Source organism: Anoplophora glabripennis, unplaced genomic scaffold, assembly GCF_000390285.2.
Source record: "Anoplophora glabripennis isolate ALB-LARVAE unplaced genomic scaffold, Agla_2.0 scaffold886, whole genome shotgun sequence".
NCBI classification, from domain to species: Eukaryota; Metazoa; Arthropoda; class Insecta; order Coleoptera; family Cerambycidae; genus Anoplophora; species Anoplophora glabripennis.
In genome coordinates, this window is record NW_019416999.1 from 15,155 (window position 1) to 28,070 (window position 12,916).

Sequence of the window (12,916 nt, forward strand, 5' to 3'; positions counted from 1 at the left end):
CATCTTTTACATATAAGGATGCACAGAAACTGTGGAGGAAGTTACTAAGGAGTTAAATGGTATTCCAGGTGTTGTGAAAGATTGGAAACAATGGAGAAAGGTATGTAAACTTAAAGACTGATGGTAGTTCAGGATAAAGTGTTCCCTCACATTTCTTAATTGAGGAAATTCGACCCAAAATTCTCCATTATTCAGTATTACTATGTAATGTGTTTGTGTTCTATTTTCTTTCTTTCGTAGACCTGGCAAGATATTCGTTGTTCAGTTAAAGCAAAGAACACAAAAATCAAAAACTATACGAGAGGAACTGGCGGTGGACCTTCCTGTAGTCAGAATTTGTCACAAACAGAGGAAAATGTTTTAACTCTCATAGGCTCGACAGCTGTAGAGGGACATGAAACTGTGGCAGAATCTGTTGTAAATTTTGTAAGTAATAATGTTTATATTCATTTGTGAATCTTTGAGAATAATACACATTTACAATTATTTATTAGGTACATAATAACGTTCTTTTTCTAAGTAGTGGCAGACCTAATAATAATGCATGAAATAGTTCCCAACATTTTATTAATAAATTTGTTCTGATTAATATAGTTTTCTGAATAGGACTGGGACGATAATTCTGAAAAGTATGAGGTGGAATATATATTGGATGACATTAACGATGCTCTAAAGCAGCTCTAAATAAGTTTCTTCGTCCATTCGCAAATAATTAAACCAATCTCCCGGCTCTAGTCGTAATTCATGCAAAAGATTTACGTGTAACAATTGTTTTCTTTTAAGTAACCATTCTTTAACCCATTTTGAACGTTTTTTTTTGTTTTTTAGATTTAAATTTTATAGCAATTGCCGCCGCCACTGCCAGTGTTGTCGTATCACAGAACGGTTGATGTTAATGACACCACGATTTCAAAAAAACTGAACAAAAAACACGTCTAGTGTGTGGCTGTTACCGTTGTTCGTGTTTACCAGTACAGATAAAACTGTACGGGTAAAACTGCCAAAAAGAACGTGTGTCTGTGGGGGCCTTAAGAGCGATAAAACTGCAAAAGTATTTATAAGGACAATTCCGGATATAACTCCTAAAAGTAAAAGATTTAAATCATCTGCAGGTGATAGATTTGAAAAGTCTATAAATCAAACAGAAAAATTGGCTGCGATATCTGAGAAGGATTCTGAAATACGCAGTAGTTACTATCAAGAAAAACTGCGATTGTCTGCACTTAAATTACAATTAAAGAAAGAGATGTAATTGCAAAAGAAAAAATTGTGACATTATTCACACAATTTTTGCGAATAAATAGTCTTTTTTTGTAAAGCATCATTATTTATTTTCAACAAAACAGTTTTCTTTCCACCTATATGAATGATACTATAAAACATAATGAGGTGAGGTAGTGATATTGACTTCCTACTTGTGCACAAATGTTTTATTTGTACTTTCACTTTACATGACTATACCGGGTGAATCAGGATGTTATGGTATCATTTATTTTGAACAAAAAAGTTTATATGGATATGTATATGTGTTCAAATCTCAATGGTTATTGAGATACAGCAGTTCTGTCAATTGCATTATATGCAAAACAGATAAATTATCTAGAAGACTCCCATAACATAATTGACATTTAGCATTGATTTGTTGACATTTGTTTGTGAGAAATTTTAATTTAAAAATACATTTTTTTCTGCTGAATACGTTGATATGGTGTTTGTTATCAGTTTTGCAATGGAAGAGCACCTTTTTTGTTCAAGATAAAGGATACTATGATAAACTGAAGTATTGACCACTCCTCCTGAAACACCCTGTATACAAATAATACTAAAAGAAAGTATCACACAGTAAAATATCGTCTTATTAGATTGTTGCGGATTCTTCGCCCAACTGCCAATTCAACATTTCTAATTCGATTGTCTAACTGTGGTTCATTCATATCGTCTCCGAACATGCCAAAATCCAATTCTTCATCGTCTTCTTCCTCAGGTCTAGGCACGTTGTCTTGAATGCACATATTGTGCAATACTGTACAAGCATTGACAATTTTGGAATTTGGACAATAATGTAACGCCCTGTGCTTTAACAAACAACGAAATCTCATTTTTAAGAGGCCATTGCAGCGTTCAATCAGTGATCTAGTGCTTCTTTGCCGGGAATTGTATCTTTGGATTGCCAGATTTTCTTCCACAATATTTTCAACGGGAGTTATCATCCATGGTCTAAGTGCTTAACCGGAATCACCTACAAAAGAATGAATGTAACAGTATAAACTGCAGACCACATCCTGTTATGATATATTACCTAGCAAGAAGAATTCATCTCCCCAATTGTAAATCTCTTGCATTATAGGAAAAACATTACTATTATTCCAGATGTATGCATCGTGAGTGGTTCCAGGATATCGGGAATTTATTTCATTACCAATTGTACGTTAATTGCCACATGTGTGCAGTCAATGCAATCTATTGCTCCAGGAAAGCGGTGTTCTACCCAAAATCTATATACATAAGATAAACAGAGTATGAAAAAGAATAATGTAGAAGACTAGGTTCCTTCTTACCTATTACGCAGTTGTTGTATTTCGTCTATGTTCCTTGGGAAGTGTACCCAGTTATCGAAGACTTGTGGTAAATTCAAAATATTTGTCACTGTATGAATAGACCTACTAACAGATGATTGACTTATTGCCATATTAATATTATTCCCTATGCAGTTTTGGTAACTCCCAGATGCAAAAAACCGCAATGAAGTTACAACCTTTAAAAATAACGTTGTCAAGGTCAAGAATATGTTTCAATTTATATCATGTGTTATCACTAGTTGCCTTCACAGTTGCATCCAAAGCTGAAGAACATGTTGGTTAAGCTAAATATTCTTCTACAATATTGATGAGTCGTTGTGCCGCATCTTTTTTCAATCTGAATTACTTCTGGAATTGTCGTTCTGTTAGGTCAAATACGTCAATCCTTTCATGGAAACGTGGTCCTTCATTAAAGTCATAAACATTTTCCAACTGGTCAGCGATATGGAGCTGAGCTACATTTAATGCCTCCATTACAGCTATAACTTGCACAAAGTCAGTGATATGGAAATTTTTAGGTCACAAAACCGAAATTCTCACCTTAATATTTACGACTTTGCAATTAAATCACTATGTTCAGTAAAATACAAAGAGTATTTTTGAGATTATCCTCTAATTTAACTTGACGTATTGTCATTATAATTATGAGATATAATGTAAATGTAAGTTAACAATGTTAATTTTATAGTACACAATACACTCTACAGTACACAATATACATATATTGTCAATGTTATATATTATCATATAAGTTATACACACGACACGATACACACATAACCTTACTTTGAACTTATCTGTACGATTTTCGTATACGAATTTCTAAATTCGACTGGGTAGCACCCAATCGAAATGAAACGTTCGAGAATTTCCGTACACGAGGTCATTTTCGTATGCGGAATAGATTCAAGAATACTGTTTTCATTTTCACATGGGAAATCGTATGCGAAATCAGTAATCATTTTTTCAAGAATAAGGCCCCTGAGTCTGGGGTTTGTATTGCCTCTGATCCACTTGGTTTATATTTATTCACTTTTTTTAGCACGAATGTAACAGTCCCTAAGGTACCTCCATTTTTTTCAAGCTCTTCTATTGATATTTTTTCCCCAAGTGAGTTGAAAATTTCTTTCCACAATTTTTTTTTTGCATTTGTTCTCTGCATCAATGATAATTGTATATTGTACAGAGCTGGCCTTTCTTCAACTAATCTTATAAATGTCTATTCCCAGTCACGTCCAAACATTGCAGCTTCTTTAAAAACTCGAGCTCCTGTGCTCTTCATTTCTAAAACAAAGCAAACCATAGTTTATAGACAAATTGAATGTTGATACAGAAAAGAAACAAAGGCCTTAACAGCTGAAATTACCAACAAAAAAACAAAAACAAGCAGCTACATATAAATGTACCTAAAATGAACTACCTAGTATATGCTTGCCAACAGTTAAAATTTGATTATTATCCACTACTAAGTTGTGGATCCCCTCTTCATACAAATCCATCATACATTCATGCTCGAGAAGATTTTGGCATTGAGAATTTAAGAAAAACCCACAATAACCGCATTTGTATTGTTGTACCTACAAATTTATTTAATAGCTTAATAACTAACTACTAGCTAGGATAGGAACACTTCTAGTAAACTAATAAAAATACAGAAATGATAGTAACATGTAATAATAAATATATATGTAGTTATATCAAAATTAATAATTTTCTTGACCTCATCCATATTCAAAAATTTGTTCCGATCCGTAGATTACAAAAACGGAACTTAAAGCTGATAAATTCGTGGTATGTATTAAAAAGTATTAATTACTGATCCAAACAAAAGTAAAACTGTGGACAAAAATAAAACTGCAAAAATATAAACAAACCGAACATAACCACAAATCACAAAACGCTTAAAAAGTACGCAGAAACGTTGAGCACGAACGAACTTTTTGCGTAGCGACTGCGGAACGTGACTTGAGCCATATTTTTTCAGGAAAACGGTTAAACCGTTTTTAAAAACATTGCATTTTTTCGGAAATTAATGACGTCATTGACGTTTCGTTTTCAACCGTGTTTAAAAACAGGTCGGAAGACGGTTCAAAAATGATGCGTGCTGTCAAACTGCTAAACTGACCCATGTTTGCCTCGTCTCGTAAACAAATATTATTTGTAAATAATGGAATCTGAAACTCCACCAGGTATGAAATCCTTAGAAATTGACGATCTTTTGTTGACCGTTGATTTGGAGACGGCTACCAAGTTGGAAAATGGTAAGAAAAGCCTGTTAATATCCTTTTTTACCATTCTAAAGAGTTTAGGATTCTGGCAATGGCATTTTTTTTTGTTTTAGATTGTAATTTTCGCTGTCAATATATGCAGGTCCTAAGGCAAGAGATGCGACTTGTACCAACAGAAAAGAAAGCACTGATCTGGACTTCATCAAAAAATCAGACCACTCGTGATCAGGAGGCTACAGCATTTTTCTTATCTCTTCGCAAAAAGTACAATGACCAATTCAATGATAAGAAAAGCAACAAAAACAGTATTTGGATGAAGATAGCAGGTGAAATGAATGCTAAAGGTTTTTATGTTGGTGACGGTATTGAAGGCAGAGAAAAGTGCAGGCAGAAGTTCGTCAATCTTCAGGGTGCTTATATTAGGTACATCGACAATAAGCGACAAACTAGCAGGAAAAATTACAAAACCGGCTCATTTTGAAGAATTGTCTGAAATATTAGGGGGCAAACATAAATGTGAGCCAGTAATTATAATTGATTCAATGAAAGAAACACCAACAAAGCCAATATTGGAACAACCTAGCGCTATAACTCAAATTGAAGAGCACAGCGAGTCCAGAAGATTAGCTCAGAGTTCAGTCAAACCAATGACGAAAACACCAGAAAATCGTTTCTTGTCGATATAAGTGAAAAAAACATGGAATCTAACAACAGGACAATTTTCTGATATTATTCAGTTGATTAGAGAAGAGAGTAATAAACGTCATGAACAAATGATGGCAGTGATAAAAACGTTAGTACCAAGCAAAAAGAGGCGCCATGAAAGTGACAGTGAATAATCAGTGATTGCACATCTATTTTTTAGTTTTACTCCCGTATTTTTTTTTTTTTTTTGTTTAGCTTTACACATATAGATCAATTATTTTTGTCAATAGTTCCTAAGAAGAGTGATTTAATTTGTTTAATAACATTTGTTTCGCTTAAAGCTTAATACTCGTTTTGTTATTTGGTGCAATATTTAGGTCTGCACGAAGTTCAATGTTTGTTTTGTTTATACATATATATGAATATTTGTTTAATGGTGTAAATTTGATATATAGCACCAATTATATCTTATTAGCAATGTTACACTTTTATTGAAACTTAACTCATCCCCCTTTTTATAAACTATTATCCAACAACAAAGTCTAACAAGTACTTGATTTCAATCTGTTTATTCATATTTATTATTACAAAGCACAAAAAGTTATCTAAATAATTGAGAAATCTGATCTCTTTTTCTCATCCCAGTCTGCTCCACACCACCATCATATTCACCATCGGTCTCATCCTCATCAATTAATCCTTCATCCCACGAGTCTCCATTTAAGTAGCAGAAGTTATGCAACACACAACATGCAGTAATTATTTTCACAGCCTTTTCTATTGTCCTTACATTCACATATTGTAATATGAGCCACCTGCCTTTTAAAAGTCCAAAACAATGTTCTATCCGTATTCTTGTCTGACTGTGTGCTAAATTGTGAGCTCTTTGTTGTCTCGTCAGATGTCTATCATCTCTAAAAAAAAGAAATACCATTTACATGTGTTCAATAATTATTATAAAAAAAGGATTTTACCCTAAATAAGGTTTCATTAGCCAATCCATTAATGGGTAAGCTTTGTCACCAATAAGATGATAATTTTCTGTAGGAAAATACTTTCTTTTGTTCCCTCTTAATAGTTCCTGGTAAATTTCTGAATTTTTAAAGACCTGTAAAGATAGTACTGAAACTTTTTTTTCAAAATTAACAGAATGTGCCTTATGATATGATGAGTCACTTACGGAAATTTTGAACTTCAAATATAGTTAGAGTCATGTGCATATTAACGTAGTACCCCACCCTTGGGTTATTTTAAGTTATTCCCCTCAATTACTGCTAAAATCCAAACCAGTTTGGCAACAAATACCTCATTATTGACATAGACGGTTCTGTATAGGTATACTTGTAACATAAAGTTCCAAAGGGGCAGCCTTTTAAGACCTTTTTATATACGTACATGACTATATACCTATACACAGGAAAAGAATAATTACCCGAGAATCATGAGCGGATCCTGGGAAACCAGCCATTATATTGATAAAAATTTTTTGTGATGTGCATATTGCTTGGAGCTTAATACTGTGAGTATCGTTTTTATCGATGTAGCTATCTTGCTGCTCAAGGGGGGCTTTGAATTTTATATTCGTTCCATCAATGGCCCCCACTACTCCTAAAAATTAAAACTTGCTTAAACTATATCAAGAGCTTATAAAAAATATTTACATTTAAATGAATAATTATTATTAACAAAAGGTAAGGTGATACATACCTTTACATTTATTATTGGTTTTATGACAAAAAGTTATTCTTAATAAAAAGGCCTAAAAGCCAATGAAATAATCACATTTCAATTTTTTTCAGTCGTATACGAGGTTTGTTGAAAAATGTTTTTGCTCAAGAGTACCTTTATTTTTTACAATATCGACAATCGTTATTAAGAAAAGTTGATCCTAATAGAAAACTACGGTCAGATTTCCAATATTGTCCATCTACAATTAAAAATAATCTTTAATAATTTTTGGGTATATATACATAGTATGAAACAAACAAATAAATTATAATTTAATTTTGCAAATCATAAAACATTTAGGTATTGTATTGAATTAATTTGTTCGTCAATGCATCCTAGATTTAATGTCGATCTCTAGACGTAAATTGTCGATGGTAATACAGAGAAGTGTTTGTAAAAATAACAAATTCCGTTTTTTAATGGTAGATGGATAATATTGGATACCTGAGCGTAGTTTTCTATTAGGATCAACTAAGCTTAATAACGATTGTCGATATTGTAAAAAATAAAGGTACATACTTTACTCTTGGGCAAAATTTACATTTTTCGACAAACCTCGTATACGACTGGAAAAAATTGAAATCTGATTATTTCATTTTGGGTTTTAGGCCATGCGGTTTATCAAGATTAACTCTTTTTAATATAACCAATAATAAAAAAGTATCCCATATGGTGCCGACTTAATTGGACACACTGTGTATGTATAATTTATTATTTACTACTATCGAATAATATAATACATATAATAAATGTAAAATTATAGAATTATATAATGAATGTATTTATATTTGCTCTTTATTACTCAACTCTTACAATATTTAATAATAAATATTTGAAATAATAATTGAGTAATTTATTAACAGATCGAGAAATTTGTTTGGAAATTTTTTAATTACCCTCTTATATGAGTAATACTTAATAAATTATATTTGGCGTTCTTTACTCGAAAATAAAAGATAACATGCCTATAGTCTACTTGTGTTCCTTTGTTTTTGTTACGTTATATAAATACCATCATTATTAGAAAGCAAATTCACATTTTCAATCATTTGTTTCTCTGCTTGACGTTTACTCAGTTTATTTGTGCACAATAAATTTTTCACTGAAACTTTACTAGAAGTAAATATCTAAATAAACTGAGTAGGTAGTTCAGAAATACTAGGAAAACAATTGGTTATACAGGTATAATCTGCGTGAGAAATTATTCGACCGTATTTTTTTTTGGTTTCCCAATGTTTTATTTTTTGGGGCCCCTTGAAATTGGTCTTACAACATCTTCGAAAACGTAAAGGCGACATTAATAAAATTTATATGGGGTTGTAGATAGTCTATATGAACATTATTAATACTATAGTTTTTCCATGTATTTGAATTTTTCTCTTTACTTTTTCATTTGAAGTTTAATTTTACAGAAAACGTTGCTAAAGATACAGTGTACTACCACTGACAAACTTGAAAAGTATAAATTCATAAAATGTAAATGGTAGCTGTGAAGATAATTGATTGAGTGATAGTTGTCAATTCGTGATTTCGCTGTCACCTTATTTTCTCTCAAGGATTTTAATAAATTATGTAATTTAAAAAATTTTCAATTATCCGTTTACCTTCTAAAGATAGTATCATAAACGAGATTTTTTGTAGAAATTAAACATTAAAGGAAGAAGAAAGGAACATTTGTTAAAAGTTTATCAATTGGTCCACATCTTTATTGTCTTGTTTACGGGTTACAGTTTCGGAGATATTTGCTCAAAACGAAATTTTATGGTCAATATCAAGGAGCCGCAGGGCCTACAAAAATTATAAATCGAGAAATCAGAAAATACGGGTCAAAAAATTTCTCACGTAAGTAGACTGTACCTAATTTTTTCCTTGTATTTCTAAATTACCCTGTATTTAATTGAATAGAAGTGGTAACAGTAGTCTCAAAACTTCTTTTTAGAAAACTAAATACCTATGTTAAAAACTAATTTTCAACAGAATATTTGATTGCAAAATTTGGCTCCCTGTGTAATAGAAATTGACTTTACCTTTTAATCCGATGCTGAACTATTCTATCATAAAATTGAGTAAAATTTTTATTATCTTAACAGATTTCTAGACAATGGACTAGACGAAGTTTGTGAGATAATGAACCTTATGTAAAAATACCGATACGTTTTTAGGAACTGAAATTTGTCAAAATAACTACTTTTTATATTTTTCTGTACACCTAAATATTCGTATGACATAAACTTACATAGTGCTGCATATAAAATTGTTTACTTTTGTTTTATATGCATGAGAAAATCCATGTTAAGATGTGACATTAGGTTAGCAACAAAGGTGAGTCTTAAAAACGTGTTTTTAAAGTTATAATTTTATATTAGCAACTTTTAAATGGTAAGAATGAATAAACAAAAGTTTAGGGATTCTATTATGGCATTTAGTTTTGTTCTTCATGCGCTTTATTTTGAGATTCCAGTACCTAAAAACACTACAAATACGGGTTATTTTTTCCCCGGAAATATGGCCACCTTAAATAATAAAATATAGAATAATAAGAAGAGTTGATATCATCTTAATTTATAGGTTTCTCGCTTCTGGGGATTCCATAATATCAATCTCGTACCAATATTTAGTTGGTTACACTACTACAGCTAATATTATTTATGAAGTTTGCAAAGCTATTTGGAAAAACTTGCAGCCTGCAGTATTACCAAATAAATTTACTCAAGAAAAATGGATTGATAATAGCAAACAATTTGAAGAGAAATGGGATTTTCCTCACTGCATCGGTGCTATTGATGGGAAACATATAGTAATTCAAGTATGTTAATATTTTCATAATTATTTTTCACACATGTTTATAATAGCAATATTAGTCGATTCATATTTTATTGTAGTGTCCAAGAAATGCTGGATCGTCATACTATAATTATAAAGGATCTCATAGTGTTCTATTAGCAGTTTGTACGGCTTCGTATGCACTCTTGTTGACATTGGTTCATATGGAAGGAGAAGTGATGGAGGCATATTTCAAGAAAGTAATTTTGGCAGAAGATTTGGAAATAATACAATGAATGTACCTCCAGCATCTCCAGTATTCGATGATGGACCCGTACTGGAGTACTGCATTGTCGGAGATTGCTTCGGCCATATCCAGGTAAAAAAGCAACTACTCAAGAGAAGCAAGTTTTCAATTTCCGACTAAGGCCGGTGTCCCACGCATCTGATATCCGACGACACGAAGGTCCGAAAGTGTTTCTATTGGTTAATATACATTCAAATATTTTACCGCTCATTTTCATCCGAAAATTTTAAAAATTCATACGATGTCGGAAAAAGTAGAAATAATTTTAACTTTTGTCCGAAATCGTATGTTTTTTAACCTCACTTTTTAAGTTTTTAACATACTATGATTGTTGNTGTATTATATCAAACAACTTAAATCTTCCAGCCCCTTCTCCATTAGGACAGGATAAACAACCAATGAATTACTACATTTGTGCTGACGAAGCATTTCCACTGTCAACGACCATTATGAGGCCATATGCAGGCAATTTTTTGCCACAAACTAAGCGAATCTTAGTGCGGATAGGTAAATGAAATGCCAAATTTTATTGTCATAAAATAGTATTCAAAATACTTATTATTAACAATAATTTAAATGGAATAAGTATAATGTTAAATAAATTCTTTTAGATTATGCAGAGGGCGTCGGGTTATTGAGAATACATTTGGGATTCTAGCATCGAGATGGCGAATTTATAGGAAACCAATAATAGCAAGCGAAACCACTGTAGTAAAGATCATAAAAGCTACAGTTTGTCTACATAATTTTTTAATGACTTTTGCAAATACAACTTATTTTACACCCAGCTCTGCAGACCAGGAAGATAATGAAGGAGAATTAATTGAAGGAGAATGGAGGAAAGAACAAAATAGCAATCTTAGGGGCTGTAAAAAGAACAAGCACCAATATGTATGGGCGACCCGCAGAAGAAATGAGACATAAGTTAGCGCTGTACTTTATAAATGAGGGGGTAGTTCCATTTCAGTGGAATAAATAAATAAATATTTAATTTATATCTTCATGTTTTATTTTCATTTTAACGATTTATTAAAAACTATTTCATCACATCACATAAGATGTAATAAAATTCAGCCTTCACTAATCATTAACACTAAATTAGTTCAGATGTATTCGGGTTAATAAAAAAAAGGTATCTAATCCAATGCAATACATATTACTAACAATATTCATTGCAAATAATCTTTAGCTGCCTCATATGTAAGTTGGAGAAGTTTTATCTCGAGAAGAGTTCTCTCTTGCTGGGGCATTCGAGAAAGCAGCTCCGATATTCGTAAACATATACAGCCTTATTAATAATAAACACGATAACAGCATGTTATCTAATGGTTACTAAGAGCATACTTACAGTATGCTAAGCAAATCATATTAATAATTGAATACTTAGAAACATGTAACAAACAACATGTTTTTGTACAATAAACATGACAACAACGTAAAATACGTAAACGGCTATATTCGCTCATATTTCTCTTTATAAAATTTATTTGATGTTCTGTCACGTTCTGTGATATAAGATATACGTCTGTGCTCTGTATTGGTAATGTTCGATGTTCTGTTGTGTTGTGATTCTAACCTTTAATTTTATTAAGGGAAATTCGGAGATTTTTGTTATCCTGAATATCTGTTTTATTATCACTATGGATAAGGTAAGAGGAAGTCCCATTTGCGCACCACTGTCATGGTTAAAATTCGTATTAATTTTAATTTGGTTACAGAAACGTCCAAGATCTGTGAATTGGGAAGAAAAAGAAAAACTTGTACTGCTAGACGGAGTTAAAGACAACATAAAAGTATTAGAATGTAAAAGGAAGTTAACAACAGCTAATAGAGACAAAGCAGCAGCCTGGAATATCATAAAAAGAAAATTAGAAGTTCAAGGTAATATTAACTGAAAATTATACCTCACTCTTTATTAATCGTTTCATTGCCGCTAGGCTACTTCAGAGATATCCCCAAAATCAAACAGGAATGGCAACGACTAAAGGTACAAGCAAAGAAAAATATTTGTTCTTATAAAAAAGATAAACTTAAAACTGGTGGTGGTCCAGCTCCTAATGAACCAACAGAACTGGATTGGATTATATATGACCTAATCCCTTATGAATTTCAAGAAGACACAAGTGCTTACGATTGTGACCAAAATAAAACAGAGGTAGGTATTCTCTATAGTACTCGCTATGGCACTACAACACAATGCTTTAAAAAAAAGGAAAAACCGTTAAAAGAAGGGTATTGTTTTTAATTTTTATCATGTATTAAAAAGAAAAACTAATAAATATGTCAAGCTTGCAAAGAAACAGTTTTATTGTTGCTACGATATAAACCACCACAATTTGTTATGATGAAAGTATTATTTTTTATTCTGGTTGGCCAACATCGATAGAATAATAAAACAAATTAAGCAAATTGGCAGATATAATATTACTGATAGGTATTTTTATTAATAATTAGCTGCACTAAGAAACATTTAAAAGAGAATTATAATTAGATATGTTTTAGGAAAATGTCTCTCAAAACGTGGTTAGTCAAATTCAAGATAATTTAGAATCTGTACAAGACGATATTATATTAGAATTTCAAGATGAGCAAGGCGAGTGCATAACAACCGAAAGTTTAATTGTGGAGGTATGTATGTAATTAATATTTGTGATGTTCTTTAGTAA

General features: G+C 31.7%; 1 protein-coding gene across 2 annotated transcripts in view; it reads left to right on the top strand.

Moving 5' to 3' along the window:
• Positions 1-11,469: 11,469 nt before the first annotated feature.
• Positions 11,470-12,916, top strand: part of LOC111692084 — a 6,611-nt gene continuing 5,164 nt past the window's right edge. The window contains exons 1-4 of one of the 2 annotated variants that reach the window (XM_023455795.1): positions 11,470-11,899; positions 11,969-12,131; positions 12,188-12,405; positions 12,753-12,878. In XM_023455795.1, the coding sequence (XP_023311563.1) occupies positions 11,801-11,899; positions 11,969-12,131; positions 12,188-12,405; positions 12,753-12,878 (606 nt within the window). In that variant the 5' untranslated portion in view covers positions 11,470-11,800. Of the gene's footprint in view, positions 12,132-12,187; positions 12,406-12,752; positions 12,879-12,916 lie in introns of both variants that reach the window. The other variant, XM_023455794.1, reaches the window with a different exon arrangement.